Below are 22669 nucleotides of genomic sequence, written 5' to 3'. Positions count from 1 at the left end.
GCTTTATTCTAGCATATCTTTATCCTCCTCAAAACTCCTGTTAAAACAATTTTGTCAGTTTAAGTCTTCACAGCAACGTCACTTCACTTCTTGATGGATTGCATTTATAATAACTCTCTCTCGCTCTTGCACTCTCTACTGCCACACGCAGATATGCACTGAAAGAAAGAAAATTTTAGGCAATGGTTTATGGTAAACATACCTTCTCTTGACATTCCAACTGCAAAACATTTCTTAAGGCGACAATACTGACAGCTATTTCTTGTGAATGGAGTGATCTCACATTTCTCTTCATTAGCACATTTGTGGGACATCCCTTGTGTTATACAGCGCCGGAAGAATCCCTAAAGACAGACAAAAATGGGAAAAAAATGTAGCAAATCAAAGAAGAAATGTATCAATTGATTTTTAAAATTTTAATATCTTCATATATGAAACAATGTCCTAAACAAAACTATCAGCCATGAGTCTATATTTGTACAGAAGGAATGATTCAGTTAAACCACCATAGATATATTTAATGCAAATTCAAAATAATTATTCAATGAGGAGAAAAACAATAGCAGACTATTTTAGCTATGTTAGAAATCAGTAATTAATTCAAATTTAGTTATAATTTCAATTATTTCAGCAAGCACAACAGAAAATTTGGACATGTTCTACCTTATTACAACCTCATCAACAATGTATACTTGCCAAAGTAGTTTGGTGAGAATGTACATAAGCAAATGTACAAGAACATACACTGGTTCACATAGTAAAATAGAACTGTTTTTACATATCTATATTATTATTAAAATAATTTTCCTGTCTGTCTGAGTTATTTTTACACCTTAGAAGCATGTATTTGTGTGTTTGTTTGCAAGTGTGTGTATGTTGTGTGCACACACATGCTTGTCTGCACTGATTGATCATTGTTTTTTTTTTTTGGTCTTCTCTCTATCACTCTTTCTGACATGATACTCATACTATATATCTCTCTCTCAGTATCTCTCAATAATGTCCATATTCAACTGCTTTTCAAATGTACCTACCTAGATAGTACATTGTCTTTTGTTCTTTTTTACACACATACACAACTATATACATAAACACAGCTATATTTATATACATACACAAACTTATATGTACATATATTTACACACACAAAGAAGACTGACAGAATATAAAAGAAATAAGCAAAATAGAATACAAAAGGAGGGAGAGAGAAAGAGAAATTGGTAGACTGTTAAGGAAAGAGTAATACAGAATAAGACAACCCAGTTCCATAATCCCTAATATACAGAAGAGACCTGAAACCAAACAACAAATATGTTTCTAGCCAATGAGGAATCCGCTACAACCACGATTCTCAATCATTCTTCTATCATTTACTCCTTTCTTCCCATGAAACATACACTAAATAATTTCTCTCTATATGAGTTGCATGATGATGGCTCTAGGTCTGGTCATACAGCATAACATTTGGGACAAGTACATATACACAAATGTAAAAATTCATACATGGCATTTGTTATACACACAAAGTATGTACACATTTACTACACATGTATCTATCACTAAACGGCATATATACTGCAGTATTCATATATATATATTCCACAAACTATTATTACTTCGCGTTTAATTTGATGGTGATTGATGTCAATCGGCCATTTAGCTTAATGGTAGAGTACTCAACCAGTACCTGAGGGATACAGGTTCAAGTCCTGTAGCTATCTGCTGATAATCTTTTCTGTCTTATAAGGGTAAAATACCCAATCTTTCTGCTGTTTTTACAGCTATACTGCATTTGAAATTTACTTTATTTTCTGTAAATATATATACACACACACACTAAAAGACTATCAAATGATGGAGTTAACAAATTGCATTTATTGCATAGTTTATAACTGGTTCATTGATTTTAATCAAACCAATCTTGTGTCATACCAATACCATGTCAACAGCTACTGGTCAATATATAATTATCTCTTCATTTCCACATTTTTTTAAAACCACATTTGCCAGAATATGTTGCCTTTACTTCAATAAATTTTGAAAATAATGAAGGATTTAGTAAAATAACTTCATTATTATTAAACTGGCGTTTGGAACAAAAATTAACATGACACATTTGGTAGAATGTTTAATATAAGTCACTTTAAAACAGGAAGCTTGTAGGCAGTCCCATGCTGGTTGGTAACTGAATGGTTAAAGAGAAATCGAGCAAGTTATTGAATTGACTGAATATTCATCTCTGTTCGACTTGGTAACATTCTTATGATTTTCAAAACACACAAATCCTGCAGAAATAACTTCATTTATTTTGACTTCTATAAACCATTCCAGAAAGAGAGCACAAGTCAATGACAGAAACTCAGTATTATCACTCAACCTGCCTACACATAATAGACAAATCTCCTTTAAATCACATCATTTTTTAAAAAAGAAAACAGACAGAAGAGTCATGGTTGGATGCTTATGATCATATGTCTGCTCCATCAGGATTGACCTAAGGATCAACAACACACCATTTAAGATTAACACATTAAAACCCTCTGTGATGGTTGCAGAAGCAATAAAATTTTCCTGTAATGAACTTTTTTTCTTCTTCAACCATTCCAGGGTTGTTGTTTATTTTAAGGTCAGTCCTGATGAAATGGATCTTTGATCAAAGGTATTCCATCCATAATCATTTTTAAAGGTACACACATCTATATTATCTAAAGTGCCCTTTTTTTTAGTAAAGATGGTAAGATGTAATTTGAAGGAGATTTTTGGTTGCTATTTCTATTAAACAGAGAATCCCTTACTGACACGACCCTGATGTGGTTGGTCACACACTAATCATGCAATGAGATTAATTAAATCATTTAAATCCCACCTTCATCCCATTTTCAATTTGTGATCCAGAACTAATTCAAGCAATCAATTTTTATTACATTAAAATGGTTAGTGGTGTTCTTTAGTAAAAGAATTTATGTCCTAACTAACCTTTATTGGAAAGATAACAGAAGGATAAAAAGTAGACACCACAAATTAACATATCTCAGACACTAAACTAGACTCTCCAATAATACATTCAGCTCATTAGACTCTCCAATAATACATCCAGCTCATAAATTCTCTCCACTATTTCTCTGTTCTCAAAAAAAAAAAAAAAAAAAGAAAGAAAGATAATTCTAATATTAACTTCCTGGACAACTGACTAGATGGACATTAGTTCTAGCTTTACAACAGTGATAATGTGATCCTGATAAGGCACATACCATATTTTAACATGTATAAGGAACCCATTTTTGTCAAAAATTAGGCTAAAAATATATGGGAGTTTCTTATACATGGATAGTATTATAATCTCTTACAAAACCTTTTTTCCAAATTTTAAGCCCCCAAAATTAAGAGGTTCCTTATAAATACAGTAATTCAACTGTTCCAAGTTTGCCTATCTGATAAATGAAGTTCTTCTCCTACTTCACAGTAAAAGCAACTGCTCTAAGAAATAAACTATCTGATACATGCAAGCATGCCAGTATATGTAAATAAAAAACAAAAATTAAATAAATATAATCATTGTTTCAAATTTTGGCACTATGCCAGTAATTTTAATAGAGAAGGGGATTTAGTCGATTATATTGACCCCAATGCTTGACTGGTGTTTATTTTATCGGTCCTGTAAAAGGATGAAAGGCAGTTAACCTTGGTGGAATATGAACTCAGAACATAATAATTAAGAAGAAATACTACAAAGAATTTTTTTACTAATGCTCAAACAATTCTGCCAGCTTCTTGCCTTAAATGACTAAATAATAAACATCCTGATGCAGTACGAAGCAGTGGCTCTCATAACTTCTGATCTTAACTAATTAGAAATGTTAACATGTACATGATTTGTCTTGGTGTAAAAGATAGGCTACGACAAATATTCTACTCAATATCACAGATCTGCTTGTCAGTTGTTTGACCATAACCAGTTGAGCATGTCCCTTGGTGGCTGACGATATATGTATCTCTGATCACGAGCAAGATAAGTGGGGGAGCATCAAAGCTATGTGTTGAGAGGAATTCTTTGGTGTTTGAATAATTCGTGTTTGGAAACATGAATGTTTTGTTCATCATCATTAAACAACTCTAACTAGGAAAATTCTAACTGGGCCCCACCTGCAAGGTCAAGTGCTGTGTCACCATGTTGCATATATGTTGCAAGGTCACCATGTTGTGTACATATGATTGTGATGCATGTGCCTGGTGTACCCTTACTAGACAGGTAGTCATGAGGGATTTATTGAGCATTGTACATTTGTATCCCAGTGTCACTTTGATGGCATGTGCTTCTCTTTTACTCAATAATAATTCTTTCTACTACAGACACAAGGCCTGAAATTTTAAGGGAGGAGCTAGTTGATTACATTGGCCCCAGTGTTAAACTACTACTGAAAAGATGAGAGGCAAAGTTGACCTTGGTGGAATTTGAATTCTTGTACCTAATAATGATGATAGTAGAAGTAGCAGCAGTAGTGGTAGTAATAGTAGTAAATAAAAATTTCAATGACATAAATATTAAAATGTTTCTTTTTTTTTTTGTTAACTATTGCGAAAAACACCATCAAAGCAATCTTATAGCGAACAAAATTACACAATGCTGACCAAATCATTACAAAATTAAATATTTAGTAAGGTTTTCTTTTTGCTTATATTTTTTATTCATTTATTTTCTTCTTAAATTCTTCTCCTATCAAGCCCAAAGACAGCTGTTTGAAGTTACTTCAATATTACATAGAGGAAAGAGTTTTGGACATGTCAGTCTGGTCAAAAAAAGCCTAGCAATTAATCAAACTGATTATTATCTATCTAGCCAGTACAAAATGGCTGCCATTCTTGTAATACTAGTGATCTATCTGCTTCAGAATTTAGCAATGGGAAAAAGGAGGTAAAATGGTAGAGGGAATATGTTAAAAATAATGAATGAAAGAAGAAAGAAAATATCTGAATTCTTATTAATATCATCATCAGCATCTTTACTTTTATTGGATGAAATATGGAGGAAAATTGTAATTGAAGGCAGAGCTAAGGAGGAAAAAAAAACAAAAAAGAAATGGGGGGAGAGGGAGAAAGAAAAAGAAGCAGAGAGCTAGGAAAGATTGAACTAGAAGAAAAAAATATTAAAAATATTGGAATAAGATTGATAAAAATGAAAGATAGAAAAACCAAGTTAGACAATATGAAGATAAATTGTGAATGAAAATAAGAAAATTGAGAAAAGATATTGAACAGTTTAAAATCTATTGTGGTTTAAAAGGAAGAAAATAGCAGAGATTTAATAGAATTGGAGATGTAGGAAGGGAGAGATATGAGTGAATTGAACAAACAGAGGCAAGGAAGGAGGGATGTGAGATAGAAGGAGGAATAGTGGAGAGCAGGAGAAAATCATGAAAAAATAATTGAGAATAAATTGAAAAACATGAGAAAGAAAGACAAGGGGGGGGGAAGTGTGTGTGTGTGTAAAATGGAGGTTGCTATAAGGGTATAAGTGGATATTTTATCCATATATTAAAAGAAGACCAAAAAGAAACATCTGCAATGCAAAGTGCATTCTTTCACACCTAAAACACAATATAAATTGTTCAATGCTTTTTAAAATTACAATATTTATTATATTTAACAATTATTTAATTAGTCACAAAATATTTGCAGTTATATTTAAGAGCAGTTCTCTAATGGTGGCTGAGTGTCAAGGACAGTACAACACTAGACTGCCTTGTAGTATTTAGTTATGTCCCTTTATACTGGGAGTTCAAATACCGCCAGGCTGTTAAAAACATTGACTTTCATTCTTATGCAGTCATGTCTTTGGATTGATGCTAAATGATTAGGTTTGCAGTCTTCTACAAGTGTAAGAAATATTTATTAAAACACATCTCAATTACTTTGGTTCAATAACTACAACGCCACTTTCTTTTTTAATGTGTATAAAAATTGTATTCATCATACTGTATGTAAAGTCACAATGACCAAGTTAGTTTCAGTCGCATCATAACTGCTTCTGGAATCTGACTTAAACAAAAAACTGAGCGCTTGTTACTGCATTTACTCTGCTACAAGGAAGATTGTGTGTGAAAGAGAGAGATTATTTTCATATGTGACTATAGTAAAATAGATCAAACATTTTTCTTCCTTTACACTGATGAGTTGCTTGTTTTCACCTCTAACTACACATGCAAACATTCCAATTCCAAACCAGATGATGGAATCTCCACCTACCAAAACCTTCAGTGCGTAGGTTTCATTCACACTAACCTTGAACACTACCTACCAAGTATGTAAAATATAACGTCCACAAAACAGAAATTTAAAAAATGTCTTCCAAGGAGAAACACAACTCTTGTTATCATTCACCAGTATCAAGTTAACAAATACTACACATATCAAGTAAATGTATATACACAACAGAACACGTTCACTACTCATTAATAATATATATAACTGAAATATTTACTTGCCCAACAAATGCTTGGCCTTATGATCAGCAATGTTTTTCTCTTTTCTCATATTAGTAACATTCAATTCAGAGGTTAATATTCATTTTGAGAGTCAGAAAATATTTCACTCCTGAACAAGAGCTAGCCCAGCATTACCTCAACATTCACAATGGTACAATTTGTAATTCGTCATCATTATGGTTTTTCCATACTTGCATGAGATGGACAGAATATGTTGATGTGAATTTTCTACTGTTGGATGCCCTCCTTGCCACTGACCCTCACTTCTTTCATGCAAAGTAATATTTCCCTATGACCAGACATGTTTCCATGGAAGACTGGAAATGAAAGACACTGCTTGCTTGACAGTGATACTCATTTACAACTACCATGCAATGTCAAGACAAGGAGATGGTAAAAGATACACACTCACACACATATATATATATATATACACACACAAAAAGTTTCTTTCAGTTTTCACCAACCAAATCCACTCACAAGGTTACAGCAGAGGGCACTTGTCCAAGGTGCCATGCAGTGGGACTGACCCCAGAATCATGTGGATGCGAAGTGAACTTCTTACCTCACAGCCATGCCTACACCTATGGGACTATCTGCTTCATTGGTAAACCCTCAATCATCAAAATACTACAACCACTAACTCAATGCAACATTCTATCTTCTATTCTTTCCGGATATCTGAATGTATACCACAAAAAAGTGCCCAGTACATGATTCTGACTAACTGTCACACATGATATAAGAAAGCTAAAAACTGACATAAGAGTTGAAGACAAATGAGTAAAAGATAGAAGTTATGAAAGGAAGGATTATGTAACTGAGCGAATTATGATCAATTTTGCAATATTCTTTGAAGTTGCTGCTCCTGTTGTAGCCGCCGATGCTGCCTAAAAATTTGCCATTTCATCGCAAAATATCTTAATTCTTAAACACAACTGAAAGTTTGAAGAATTTCACAAAATAATTGAAAGGAGAAAAAGAAAGAAAGAAAATTAAGCACAAAGGTTAGGCTTAAGAATAGAATTACAGTTAAAACAGCAATGAAAAATAAAAGTATATAAAGAAAATAAACATACAGATGTGAATACTGTTTGGGGAATAATTGAAGAAAGAAAAATGCTGAAGAGCAGCTGGTGGCACCCATTGGTAAATTCATTGACTGACAATTTCAAAGACAGCAAAAAGAACGGTTAAGAAAAGTGTGTGTGTGTGTGTGTGCTTGCGTGTTCATGGGGGAGGGAGGAGTGGTATGCTAACTTTTTGTCCTATTTGAAGGATAATAGTGTAAGGTCTTGACTAACATATGTTGTGTAAGTCACATGATTTATCTGATGCTAAAGAGAGAGAGAGAGAGAGAGAAAGTAAGCACTATGTTGTGTTAACATGGCATTCCTTGGTGGTTCATGGAACACTTGCTAAAGGTATGTTAATGTAGGACAACTTACTTCATACTCAACACTCAGAAAGAATTATAAAGTAAGAGTAAGATTAATAGTATTATGGGGATGAGATGGAAGTGGGGACAGGGGCGAGTGTTTGTGGAGTCAACGACTTGAGAAAAATTAATTTTAGAAACCAAGCAGATATCATAGCCTGCATCAAAATACAGATATGTACAGAACTCTGCACACATACAACCTACCTACACACACACACCATCAAAAGAACCTCAATGCAGTGACTAGAATTTTTAGAAAAGTGTAGCTGGCCACTCAGAGTAGCTGTCAAGATTCCAATTGTCTGTTGTGATATGGTCTCTACAGCTGGATGCCCTTTCTAACACCAATCACTCTATAGAATGAGCTTGAGGCTTTTCACAAGTTACTGGCATGGGTGCGTCTACACAGCACTGGCACAAGTGTATTTCATGTGGTACCGGCACCTGCAAAGGATGGGCCTGTGGGTATGGATGACAGCGATTTTCCTGAGGATCGACACATCTTTTCAAATACAGCATATCACATCTCCCTGTCCCTTGTCCATTTCCTCAGTGAGGCCTAGTGACTGAAGACCCTTTTTCTCACCACTTCGTCCCACGTCTCCTTGGGTATACCCCTTCCATAGCTTCTTTCCACAACCAGAGCTCAGCACTTCTTTATGCAGCTGTCCTCATCCACACCCACCACATGACCAAACCGGCACAGTTTTCTCTCTCTCTCTACCACACACACACACACACACATTATTCATTTAACCTAAATCCATAGCCTGAAGGAGTTGTAGATGCACAACAGTGTGTATTTCAATAGGCAGCTGAACTGGCGGTGCCTATCTCCTCTCCAGATTTTGTTTTTAATCCTGTGAAGTACTCCTCCCCATATAAACTGGATAGGTGCGGTGATTTAGTTGCTAATCATTTGGCCACAATGTACACATACATACACATACCTACATATGTATGTACGCAATGTATACACACATACATGCATACATACACGCACACATCATAATGTACGAGTTGTAAATTATATTAAAAAATAGACTTTTTTTATTTTACATAGTATAAACATTATCTGCTACTGAACTCAATATGTTGGGCAGCATGGAGAGAAATGTATGTTTATAACATCAAAAACTGACAGCCCAGCCCAGCCGAAGGCAAAACTCAGAGTAGACTTAACTTTTGATGTAATAAACATACATACATATGCAAACACAAACACACTATAAATACAATCATTAGTCATGTTTTCTCTTCAATATAACATATCTTAATGGAAAACTTGTTACCTATTTACACAGATATATGATATAATTACAGTCCTAGAAATGAAACAACATAAAAAAAAAAAAAACATAACTGTTAACAAACACACACATGTGTGTGTATGTGGTTTAAGGTTTGTACCTATTGTGCAGATGGTGTTGGCTAGTGTCTTCTACTACAGCTGCAAGTTAACCAATGCCTTGTGAATGAAATTTGGTGGACATGAATGGGGAGAAGCCAATCATATGCATGTGTGTGTGTGTGAGAGAGAGAGAACGAGAGAGAGAGAGAGGAGAGAGAGAGAGAGAGAGAGAGAGAGAGAGAGAGAGAGATTGAGTATGAATTCTCCATGTTGTGTCCATGTATATGTAGATTGTAAACAGAGAATCACCATTCACACAAATGGTTTCATTTGTTTGTAATCCTCTGTTCAGAAATATCTGGGCTGCTCCTGGTTTGTTAGACATGGGGAAATGCCCAAACTGTAGAAAAATCTGCTTCACTAAAATTATGGCCAGATCCATGCCAGCTAGGAAAAGTGGATGTTAAAATGCAATGATGATGATAATGGTGTGTGTGTTTTCAAGTAATAGTATGAACAAAGCAAAGAGTAAACAATATGTCTAGCTGTGTAATTATACAATTACGTTATAATTAAGAGTGTCTACATTTCTATTACTTCAAATTTCTTGCTGAAGAAGCAATCCTAAAAAAATATTTCTTCATCAATATACCATTTAATGGCTGCCTCTTACAAAGATACTTAAAGTAATGGGAGTTAATTTTTGCTATGGATACACTGAATAATGTAGAAGTTTTTTTGAAACTATCTTTAAAAAATTAATTCATTTGGTAAATGGGCAATAATGTGCATGTATGTATTTATATATATCGTTTGTGAAGGCGCATGGCTTAGTGGTTCGGGTATTCAACTCACAATTGTTAGGTCGTGAATTTAATTTCCAGTGGTGCATTGTGCTTTTGAGCTAGACACTTTATTTCATGTTGCTAGCAAAAATGGGTTGTACCTGTATTTCAAAGGGCCAGCCTTACCATATTCTGTGTCACGGTGAATCTGCTTGAGAATTATGTTAAGGGTATGCGTGTCTGTGAAGAGCTAGGCCACTTGCATGTTAATTTCATGAGCAGGCTGTTCAGTTGATTGGATCAACTGGAACCCTCATCATTGTAACTGAGGGACTGTCAGTTTTTATTGTTGTTATTTTTTCTTTTAATTACATATTGCTCTCATCATCATTTAACATCCATACTCCATGCTGCCAAGGGTTGGATGGTTTGACAGGATCTGACAAGCAAGAGGACTGAATCATGCTCCAATGTCTGCTTTGACATGGTTCCTAAAGCTGGATGCCTTTCCTAATGCCAACCACTTTACAATGTGTACCGACTGCTTTTTGTGTCACTGGCACTATTATGGTCACTCAGTAACTCACAAGACTCTATAACTGAGTGATGGTGTAGTACTGAAAGAGGCAGCTAGATGCCAGGTGTATGATAAAGGGATAAGAACAAGTGTTTTGTAGTAGAGGAGATATATGGCTAAACCAACTGGAGAGAGGTGGTAGTGATGAGGTGTAAGGCCATACCCACAAATGAGGGGGATAGGGACAGAGAAACAAGAGTAAGTTCTCGACAGTGTGAAGAGATGTAGATGAATGCAATGAACGGCAAACAGGGGATGAGGTAAGGTCAATGGCGAATGAAATTGTTATAGGTCACTATATGTGTGTGTGTGTTAGGGCTTGTTCCCATTGATTGTACTACAGACACTGTTGACAGATGTCTTTCTTCTTCAATAGCCACGAGCGAAATTTGGTAGACAGGAAGTGTGTTGTGTGCGCATGTGCATGTATTCCTCTGCATTAATGGTGGATTTTGTAAAATCATACAACAGAAAACATGGAATCAGAACTAAATGTAAATACGTGGTTGCTTCTCATAGTTTCCTAACCACTTTTAAAATAATATAGAATTAGCTGCCTCCATAGAGCATTAAGCTGATGCAGGGAAAATTCCCAGGGATAGCATGCTAACCTGTAACAAGTAACATTCACAACCAGGTGGACAGACTTAAAGTTAATTTAGGTACACAACAAGTTTGTACTGAAGATGCCCATACACATCATCCACTTGGACATTTTAATTCTAAGTCAGAAATAGGTAAAAATAGAAATGGGAAGGGGTGGCATTTATGCCTCTCCCCAGAAGATTTGTGCTATGAAATAATTCCAAACATAAATTAAATCCAGGCTACTACATCTAATCTGTGATAGCCTTCACAATAGTACCTGTGCTTGTATCTTTCCCCAGAATGAGTTGGACAGACCTGAAACAATGAATTCACAGTATCACCACAAATTGAAGTTAATTGTGCCTGGTGATCACATAGCAATCATCAACTAGTTATGAGTGTATGCACAATGACTAGCTAGATTCAAAAATTGACTGTCCACCTAATAATGGTTTACACTGTCCCTGTATAAGTTCTGGTGCAAGGACAAGTTCATCTTGTGGATGATGGAGTGTGTGACCGAACCAATTGAGATGCTTTTTGTGCAGATGAACTTTGAAGTTTGATACCAAATCTAAAGCATAAACACAGAGCATTTGGCAATCGTAAGAGTGAGCAAATTGTTCCAGTATTTGTAAGTCTACCACTCTCATTGGCCATATCTAACAGCTGCACAAGGGAATGGTGTAAAGAAGCACCTAGTGATGCAAATTTTTGTGGTAATACAATCTCTAACCTAGACCAAAGCTGATTTTGAAGACAACATGCACAGCACAGTGGTGCATAGTATGACAGTAGTAATGTTAGTGGAAAAGGTTCTAGCCTTGATAGTGATAAATATTGATTGTGTATCTTAATATTAAAACTCCAGCCTTCTTTAGTAGAAGGCTATGATGTTTACTTCCTAAACACATCGCATTGGGTTCAATCCAACTGTGTGGCCCCTCTACAATAGTCACAGATAACCAAAGCCGTGTGAGATCTGGTAGGAGGAAACTGGAAGAAGCCTATTTTGTGTATCACATAACAGTTGCAAATAAGCACCACCATCATACTGGTGGTGTCCTTCATTCTCCAATCTTCCATAAAAACATGTTTGGTCATGGAGAAAATCTACTTCATTTGGGATAGATGAGGGTTGGGTAAGAAGGGTACCTGGACATAGAAAATCTTATGAATTCCATCTAACTTATGCAAACAAGGAAAAAGTGGATGTTAAAAGTGTTATGATGATGGTATAGCCAATTAGAGGAACTAGTATTTCACTGGTTATAATTTTAGTAGCTTAAACCTTTTAGCATTTAGATTACTTTATATGAAACGTAATATTTATTTATTACCTCCACCTTAGCAAAGGCGGAGGTATTGTTTTCAGTCATGTTTGTTTGTTTGTCTGTGGACAAGATATCTCAAGAACTGCTGAATGGATTTGGATGAAACTTACATGGATGTTTGGCTTCATGACTAGCATGAACTGATTAGATTTTGGGATTGATCAGGTACTGGACAAGGATTCTGGATTATTTTTCCAGCTTTTTTACTTAATTTTTTTAGAGCAGTCGGGTTCATTTTTAGTATTCTTGTTTGTGAGAGCAGTCGAGTGTATTTCAGATATTTAAAAAATCATCTCTGGCTAATCGTTGAGAGGACATTGGTGATGCCTTGGTGGCAGTTTACACTCTCTGAGTGCTCAACTTATCATACATTATTTTGTAGTATGAAGGTACATGGCTTCGTGGTTAGGGTATTTGGTTCACAATTGTAAGGTTGTGAGTTCAATCCCCGGTGACATGTATTCTTGAGCAAGATACCTTATTTCATGTTGCTCCTGTTCACTCAACTGGCAAAAATGAGTAGTACCTGTATTTCAAAGGGCCAGCATTGTCACATTCTTTGTTATGCTGAATCTCTCTGAGAACATGTCTCTAGAGTGCTCAGTCACTTGCACATTAATTTCACAAACAGGCTGTTCCGTCAATTGGATCAACTGGAACTCTTGTTGTTGTAACTGACAGAGTGCCAGTTATTTTGTAGCTTTGTGAGTGTCTAATTTTAGAATGACATTGTTAGATAAATGTGAGAGGCCTGATCTGGTCAGTTTGAACATAAAACAGGTAGAATATCTGGGCCGGATAAGGCTGATTAGAATACCACAGGGTTAAAGGAAGTAAGGGAAAAGCTTAGCCAGGACGTTTTTGCACTCAGAGCATGAAGCAACTTAGATATCACTGTAAGACAAGGTCTTGTTATTGATCCTGTCACTTAATTGCAGCAGCAACAACTTCTTCCATTGGAATAAAGTCACACTTTAATTCAGAGTAAGGATACAGTTGACATGAATTGATTGCTGGCCATTCCTCTCTTCCCATCTTGTATTTCTTGTGCCTACAATATCAATTTTACAAAATGGAATGCTAAGTAGAATGGACTGGGATTTGAACTCACAATGCGAAGTGGCTTAACTATTTTGATCTATGTGTTTTGGCATTCTAGTGTTTTTTGCCACTCATCTTGCATTCCTCAGCACAACAACAAAAATGGCAACAATGTAATTTTAATCTAAAATGTAATGAATCAGATTAGAAAATGTCAGTTCAGTTAATGTATAAAATTACGGATTAAGATGTAAATGGTCAAAAGTACAGAGTGAGGTGGCAGGAAGAGTTAGGGGAGAAAGATACAGGGAAAAGAGGTGGAGGCAAGAGAAAGGGAGAGAGAAAAGGAAGAAAAAGTGAGAGGAAAACTACTTTGGTATAAAGTGATATGATACAAAAACAATTAACTGTAAATAAAAGATAAATGAGAGCGAGAGAGAGAGAGAGAGAGAGAGAGAGAGAGAGAGAGAGAGAGAGAGAGAGAGAGAGAGAGAGAGAGAGAGAGATTATAAAAATAAGTTTTTATGGGCCTAGGCATCTACTGAAAGATAGATGGCTTGAGACCTATCATTCAGCTTGTTACTCTTTTCTGTCTCAAATTTGTGTTTATAAAGTTTAATAGCGTGCGCGCACACACACACACAGTACATACTTTCACTACTTTCAGTCATTGACCTGAGGCTAAGCTGGGTTACTTACTGCCTACTATACTATAGTCAGTTACATCAACTTCAGCACTTATTTTATCACTTGGTGTTTACTTTATCAACCCCAGAAGGATGAAAAGCAAAGTGGGATGGAGTTGGATTTGAACTGAGAACATAAAGCAACAAAACCAAGCATAACAAGGTGCTTTATCCAACAGCCTGCTAATTCTAGTAATTCACCTGATGGCACTACGTTAAGTAGCACCTGTGCCAGTGCCAAGTAAAAAACCATCCAGCCATAGAAACCAAGCCAAATCAGACCCGAAGCTGGCGCAGCTCTCCTGCTTACCAGCTCTGGTCAAACCATTCAACCTATGCCAGTATGGAAAGTGGATGTTAAATGACGATGATGATGATGATATATATATATATATATATATATATGAAATAATCCATCCTCTCCTTTCCTTCTGATTCACCACTGTTTATATTCTCCTTTATATTCATCTTCTTGTACCTGGAGAGTAATATCTGGCACCTAGTTACCAATATCTTTATCTCCCTTCACTTACCTTTACATAAATACAGGGTATCCATGTGTCAGCTCTATAGCAAGACACCTGTGCTCGTCTCTCTATCATACTTTAGCCATCAACACCACTCCTAGCCTAAATCTACCTTATCCTCCTTTAAATACACTTCAACTCAATCAAGGGGGCTTTTCCCTTTTCCTTTCTTTTCATAGCAGTGTCATGGAAAAAGTACTCAGTACACACTGTGAAGTGGTAGGCATTAGGAAGAGTACCCAGCTACAAAAACCATGTGGGACCTGATCCTGCCAAACTGTCCAACCCATGCTTACATAGAAAACAGACATTAAATGATGATGATGATGATCTATAGTATTAGTGTCACGATACCTATTTAAATAAAATGCATCATAAATATACTATCATATTTACTTGTGTTTAAGGTGGCAAGCTGGCAGAATGAAATGCTGAGTGGCATTTCATCTGTTTCCATGTACTGACTTCAAATTCAGCCAAGGTCTACTTTGTCTTTCATCTTTAGGGTTGCTAAAATAAGTACCAGTTGAACACTGTGATTGCTATAATCAACTTATCCCCTCTCCTGAAACAGCTGGCCTTCTGCCAAAATTATAAACCAATATATTTGTGCTTTATTTTGAAATGCTACTATATATTCATTCATTTGAATTGGAAGCTACTCTTAGCTTCACTCATTTCCATGCCTTTACTCATATATATATGTTTAGATGTTGGCACCACAGCATGACCAGCTAAAACCTGAAACTAGTAAAAGGGTATTTAAGAATATATATGGAATTATTTTTTTTACCCCTTTTCTATGTATTATAAATAAAGAAAAAAAAAACCCATAAAAATATAAACCGAACTTCCTACCTTACATCCTTCACAGGAATCAACTCCATAATGGAAGCCCGATGACTCATCCCCGCAGACTTTACAGAGGGGGGCTTTAGTTCCATTTTTTGAACTCATCACAGGCCTAGTATTCACTGGAATCTCCCTACAAGAAAAAAGAAAAAAGACAAGGTCAGAAAATATCCTATAATTAATTTACTACAGACAGGAACATGCAAACATAATTCACGATGATAATTTTTTTTATGTTGGTAATGAAGATAGGAATGGTGGTGAGGATGAGAGTGGTAATGGATAATGAAAAGGGAATGTGGTGATGGGGATGCTGATGAGAGTGAAAATGATAATGATTATGGTATGGTGGTATGTTGATGAGTAAGGCTTGAATGCAAAATAAAGAAATCCAAAGACAGTTTTCTATCATACAACAAAAGCAATATTAGACTGTGTTGTGGAATACACCCTGATACACATCCTAATTTGGAGAATACTGTTTTAAGAACACACACAGTGGAAACTCAGTTTACAAATGCTCTCATCACAAACAATTTTTTGAGCATAAAACATCTCGGGTGATGAACAGTGTTTCAAGTAACAAACATGCAAGCTGGCAACAATGGTTGGTGAGAAGCTGGAAGTTATCAGTGAGAGAGTGTCAGTTGCTGTCTAACTTTAGCACAGTGCACATCCCTGCTCGAAGTCATTGTGCCTTTTCTTGAATTTCTTTTACACAAAATAGTTTTGGCTTACAACTATTCCTGGTGATGACTGGCCATCAGGAACAGATTAAATTTGTAAAATGAGGTTCCATTGTGTGTGTATAATAGATATATGATTCAATAACCAACAGTATTAAAACTTTTAATGGATTCAAGTTACATTTTTCACATACATTTACTTATAATTTTACATCTTCAACAAACTCAAATCACAAAACTTGAATAGTTCTGTGACATTTTTCAAGAGATCAACACAAATTATTATTATTATTTTTTTTAAAGATCACCATTAAAGAAGAGACAATTAAGGTTGTGTCCCATTTCTTTTTTTTCTTTTTCAGTTGGCAATCTTTTCTGAAGCACTGTGTTCAGATGGATCAGAGCAATGAGGAGAAAATAAGTCACCTTGAATGATGCCACACTGACTCCATTGCTATTCTCTACCTATGATTTCTTGGATATTTCTTAATAAGCAGTTTCTAGAGCCTTCAAATCATAAAACAGTTTCTAATGTATTCCAAGAATTAAGTGCAACATAGCTTGTCATATATTACCTAAGCATGTACAGTATTTCTGTTGCATGGTCATTTAGTCTCTTATATGTCAAGTATAGTAAACCTGCACATCTACAGCGATCAAGTTGAGCAGGCCTTGATCATAAAATAGCTCAGACTATAGCAACAATTTTGTTACAAAAACATAGGTCTGTCACATCAAGCCACAGCTGAGTAGAGCAAATAAAATATACTTCAACGAGTTACAATTAAGTGTAGCAAGCATAAAAGCACACTACAGCATACTACAGTTGAGTGTAGTAGGCCTATGTTACTATAGTAATAGAGGGCTAAGGCCAACTGCACTCATAAAAAGAACTCATTAAAATATCAGAATAGTGCTGAACCTGATGTAAATATAAAATAAAAATGGAAAAAATAAAGCAAAAAAAAAAAACAAAGAAAAAAGCAAGAAAAAAAAAAGCATTTCATGGCTATTTATATTTTAGCTTTGTATGAAGAATATCTTTGAAAACAATTGGTTGCTGAAACATACATACAAATAAATCAACATTTTGAGCCTGATGTGCATGTGTTTATGTCAGCACACCTGCATATAACCACGAACACTATACACCTTATTATCCAATCTTTACTGCTGATACAAAAATTTGGTAAACAAACTACAGGTATGATTGCATTATGATTCCAAGCTCAGAGTACTTTATGTGACCAAGACTGGTAAGATGTGCACTAGCAATATTTTGGGGTAGAATTTGAATGAATCCACCCTATCTTGAGCGCTTGCATATAGACTGTATCTATAGAAATTTCTATTTGGTCTGGTTAGTCAACTTTTACTTCTAAATATACAATGACCGCTACCGCACTGATATGGTTGTATTTGCCCTCCTACCATCTCTTCTATTGCTACTTAAATATGTCCTACACTAAATAATAATAATAATAATAATAATAATAATAATAATAATAGTGTGGTGGTTATAGATATTATAACTTTGGCCACAAGCCTGCTCAATTAGGGTTAAACCAGGGCTAGACAATAACAATCAATTGTAAATCAAGCTAAATATCACCACATAAAATGCATCCAATACACTCTGTAAAGTGATTGGTCGTAGGGAAAGATATCCAACCACAGAAACCATGCCAGAAAAGGAACATGTGAGTGAGATGTCTAAGAATTGACTTGGAATGTGATGGATCCATTCAACCAATGCCAACATGGAAAGCAGACATAAACCCATAATGAATATAATATTGGTATTAGAGTCCTGATCCTGTTTTTCAGATATGTGTTTTAAAAATTTCTCTATAAAGCTTTGTGTTGGAAATCATTGCTCCAAACAGTATTACTACAATATTTACCAATACATGAATAAAATCGATTTGGTGAGGCGAAAGAGAAGATTGAAAAACAAACAAAAAAAATATGGAATGACAAAAGAATTGCCAATAATTGGTGCAATTATTATACAAGATAGAAATATTACAATAATTTTATTATCACAAATAGCACAGGGCCACGTCAGAAGGATTTGTTGCTCTTAATTTTGGCTTTCACAATTCCAAGTCTATATCATGACTAGATAGATTTCGGAGGTGTATCAGTAATATGTTGGCCCAAATCAACTGATACATATACCCATCTTTACACAATTCAATCTTAGGTCGAAGACAATACCACAAGTATTAACTACTCAGTCTTTTCATGGCACTGGTTCATGTAAGTTTTGCAGTGTTACAAACAGCAAGCTGATCATAATTTGTAACTCAGGCAGACCAAATAAGGCACAGGAAGATGTGACATCTGTACTGAAAATGGTGAGCCTCACAAAATGAGAGGATTCAGGATCAAGAAAAACAGTAAAATGTTTTATTTACTACTAGCACTATGACCCGGCATTGCTGGGTCATAGTGTGAGTACTGTCCAAATCTCCGACCAATCACAATGAGCTAGCTGGCATTTAATTGGCGTATCAAGTTTCAGGCATTTTGATTAGATTTTGGATAGAAAATTCACAAAAAAGTCACTTCTATTGTTTTTTTAATGGCTTTGCGGTGTGACTGGGGAAATGTAAAGATGTGCACGACCACCCTTGGACGGTTTTGAATGACCATAGAAAGTGCGAGCCCTCTAACTGAAAAATTGTGGATTTGTATAAAGGATACACACACAGACAGACATTTTATATATAGAGAGATAAAGCCAATCAACCTATTCCAGCTGAAGAGAAGAATCATAGCAAAAACTAACCAATAATGGTAGTCTGTTTGTTGGAATATGTGTCCAATGTTACACTTTAAACAGATCTAACTATGGAATGAAATTAAGACACATTCGAAGTCCTTAACATCATGAAGCAATGTTATAAAGGGCTATAAATTCATACATCAATAACAGAAATAAGAATATTTATATAAAATGTGAAATTTTTGAATGTCCTACTAGTCATCATCATCATCATTCGTAGTTGTAGTAGTAGTAGTAGTAGTAGTTGCAATAAGACTGTGTATTGGCAGAATTGTTAGAGCATAAGAAAAAATTGTTTTGCTGTATCTCTAGTACATTCTGAGTTCAAATCCAGTGGAGGTCAATTGTACCTTTGATCCTTATGGGGCCTAAAAAGAACTAGTAAAGTACTGAAGTTTATGGTTCTTGATTAACCCCTTCCCTTCTTTTGCTGATCTTTTGCCTAAATTTGAAACCATTACTATTATCAACATCATTATCATTTGTAGTAGTAGTCGTAGTAGTAGTAGTAGTAGCAGCAGCAGCAGCAATGATAGTAAGTCAGTGAACTGGCAGGATCGTTTAATGTAAAAAAAAGTGCTTTGCAATATTTATTCCTTACACTTTACATTCTAAGTTCATACTTGCTGTTCATACTTTCAGGGTTGATAAAATAAAGTACCAGTCAAGTAGTGGGGACGATGGAATTGATTAGTCATTTTCATTTGAAACTCTTGGCCTTGTATCTAAACCAGAAACCATATTTTATCATTATAATTTCTATTGTTAAGGAGGCAAAAAACAAGAATCACTAGCATGTTGGACTAAATGCATAGTGACAATTCTTTTGGTTCCTTACATTCTGAGTTCGAATACTGCTAGGGTCAACTTTGCCTTTTATCGAAGGTGGGTTGATAAAATAAGTAGTTGCCCAGTACTGGGGTTGATATAAGCAATTAACTCCCCTAAAATTGCTGGCCTTGGATCAACAATTTTGATATTATCATTTACATTTTTGTTGCTTTGTTTTATATGAACTGCGCCAAGTCTCACCCACAGACCTCAAGTTACAGCAAGCTGGATGTTTTACTATGGGTGTTATCAGCAACGACATAATGCAGGGAAAAGGGAACACATTCTGAAAACTAAGATTCTGTTAAATTCGTAATATTTCAGTTGTGAAATATTTGATAATTTCAATTTGATAATGTTGTCTTTAGGATCTGGACAGACTCAGGTGAACAATTTTTTGTAATTCTGATGCCTTGGAATTTTCTATTATTTGGCCATAGTATTTAAGAGTACATTTTAGTACTGCCTCTAAAGCTTCAATGATCACAGGTACAGTTGTTCTTAGATGCCACATTTTTTAGGCCTCTATTTCAAGGTCCTTTATAATTTAAACTGATCATATCCAGATAAATATTCTGTTTCATGTTAAAACTGGTCAGATCCACCCTGACATATACCTTATAAGATCATTCTAAAGTTAAACAATCACATCATTGAAATCTCAAAACTACAAGCTAATACATGATTAATTCAAAGCAATATGGCTAAATGAGCAACACATTTGACAAGAGTAATTAATCTGAATGCTTAAGGGTTAAACATATTTACTTAAATATTATCATTATCATCATTATCAGCATCAGTAGTAGTTGTAAGAAGTATTTCAAGCCAAGATGGCATTGCTCAACCTTCAAAATACTGATTACCAACAAATGTTCAAACTGAACATTAACAAACAACAGCAACCTCTCCGGCCGAGAAAAATCACCAAAATGACACTGACTTTGTCCTGTCCCTCTTCTATTGATTGTCTCATCAAAAATTAATCAATGCACATAAATATATTTTTGAGAGGATGGTTGGGTTTTTCAACTATTCTCATATGAGTACAACATCAACTTTCCAGACACTGATGGTCTGGAACCTTTTATAATCTGCACTAATTTATGAGCAGCAATTGCAAACTCCTGCAGTCATCAAACTTGTTTACTGGGCAGCCCTGTTTCACAGTTTCTTGTACAGTGGAGTATAATAAAGTTGTATCATTTACACTAATGTACAGATACTTGTATTTTATTAAATTATTTGAGTAAAGCTAATATTTGTTTAATATAGAGTGTGTTGACTAAAGTGAAAGATTCTGGAACCAAAGATTTGGGGAAATCATTGTTGTACCTGTATTTAATCTCCAGAGTAAAATGTCCACAGATTTCCAAAATTAGTACATTTACTACACTGACAGAAAAAAAAAAAAAGTTTATTTACAAGGTGAATGCAATTTGCTGCAACCAATTTTGCTCCCAAAGGTACAACATTGTGAAAATTTGGACTTCAATCAGATTTTACAGATTTCTTATCAGATCAAATAAAGAATGATATCCTTTGAGTGAGAGTTGCAGGGGTTGGTCAATGATTGACGGAAGAATCAAAGAACATGGCCAGTAGAAGAATAAAAAGTAAAGAGTTTGAAAAGAAAGAAAAATATAAAAGAGGAAAAAAAAAGGAGAGGAAAATGAGGAAGAGGGGGAGAGAAGCAAGATAGTAGTGAGACAAGTGTGGAGAAAGAAGCATTGGAAGAAGAGAAAGACAAATGAGAGAGAAATCAGAGGAATGTGAAGAGAGACAAAGAAAATGGAGAGTATGGAGATTGATATAGATAGAGATGATGGAGAGTAAATAGACTGATATGGATATAGACAGAGATGACTGATAGACAGACAGCCACTTTCAAGTAAGCAGAAAATATGGATTGCAAATGAATCAGTTAAAACTGTTGAGCATTCACCAGGGAAGAGTAGGAAATTGATTAAATATTTGGCAATAGTGAAAACTACCAGCCATTAAATGGAGAAGCTAACACAGCTGCTACAAGTTGAACTAAGTGTTGTGGTTTCAAATATGACAGCAGACACTCAGGTGGATGATAACACTTCAAATAAAATATAAATGTATGATATAGTTTACAGTAAGGCAAATTAATTTTAATATGGAAAAGATGGTTTATTTGGTATCTTTCAAGTATGGGAGATGGAAACAGAGAGTAGTAGTATAGAAGTAAAATGTATGTAGAACAAAAATGCATAAGGCGTACGCATACAAACAATACTGATGCACATTATACACAGACATAATCTAGAAATATAGTAGAGAAGTATCTAGGATATTTGTATAAACTTGTGTATATATGAAAGTTGAAGAAACTATAAATTTGAAAGAGTATAAAAATGTGAAATTTTTAAAAACCTTGACATTTTTCAAGTAAGAAATATATTTCAAAGATGCTTAGATATTAATGGTACATTTTCCTTTTTTTTTTTAATATTCTATTGTTACTGGCTATACCAATGGCATTTGCATAGTCTTACTGGTGGATATATCAATAATACTTGTGTATCATTAAGTGAAAGCTGGCAAACAAAAAAAATTTGTTTAATCAATTAAAATTAGACTCATAATAGAGAAAAAAAATCATTAGTATAATGATGATTCCTGTCAAGATTCCTTTATTACTGAATAATGGAATTTGTATATACTTTA

The 22669-nt window shown here is 34.9% G+C and overlaps 1 protein-coding gene across 3 annotated transcripts in view; it reads right to left on the bottom strand.

Annotated features, from left to right (window-relative positions):
* The window catches only part of LOC115209615 (nuclear hormone receptor family member nhr-48), a 325642-nt gene that overhangs the window by 52009 nt on the left and 250964 nt on the right, over positions 1-22669 (bottom strand). For all 3 annotated transcript variants that reach the window (XM_029778062.2, XM_036501298.1, XM_029778063.2), the window contains 2 exons: positions 15671-15797; positions 203-344 (listed from right to left, as the gene is read on the bottom strand). In XM_029778062.2, the coding sequence (XP_029633922.1) occupies positions 203-344; positions 15671-15797 (269 nt within the window). The remainder of the gene's footprint in view (positions 1-202; positions 345-15670; positions 15798-22669) is intronic.

This window comes from Octopus sinensis, linkage group LG3, assembly GCF_006345805.1.
Source record: "Octopus sinensis linkage group LG3, ASM634580v1, whole genome shotgun sequence".
NCBI lineage: Eukaryota > Metazoa > Mollusca > Cephalopoda > Octopoda > Octopodidae > Octopus > Octopus sinensis.
Note: the sequence above shows the minus strand (reverse complement) of the source record. Positions and strands in the feature narration are given on the sequence as shown.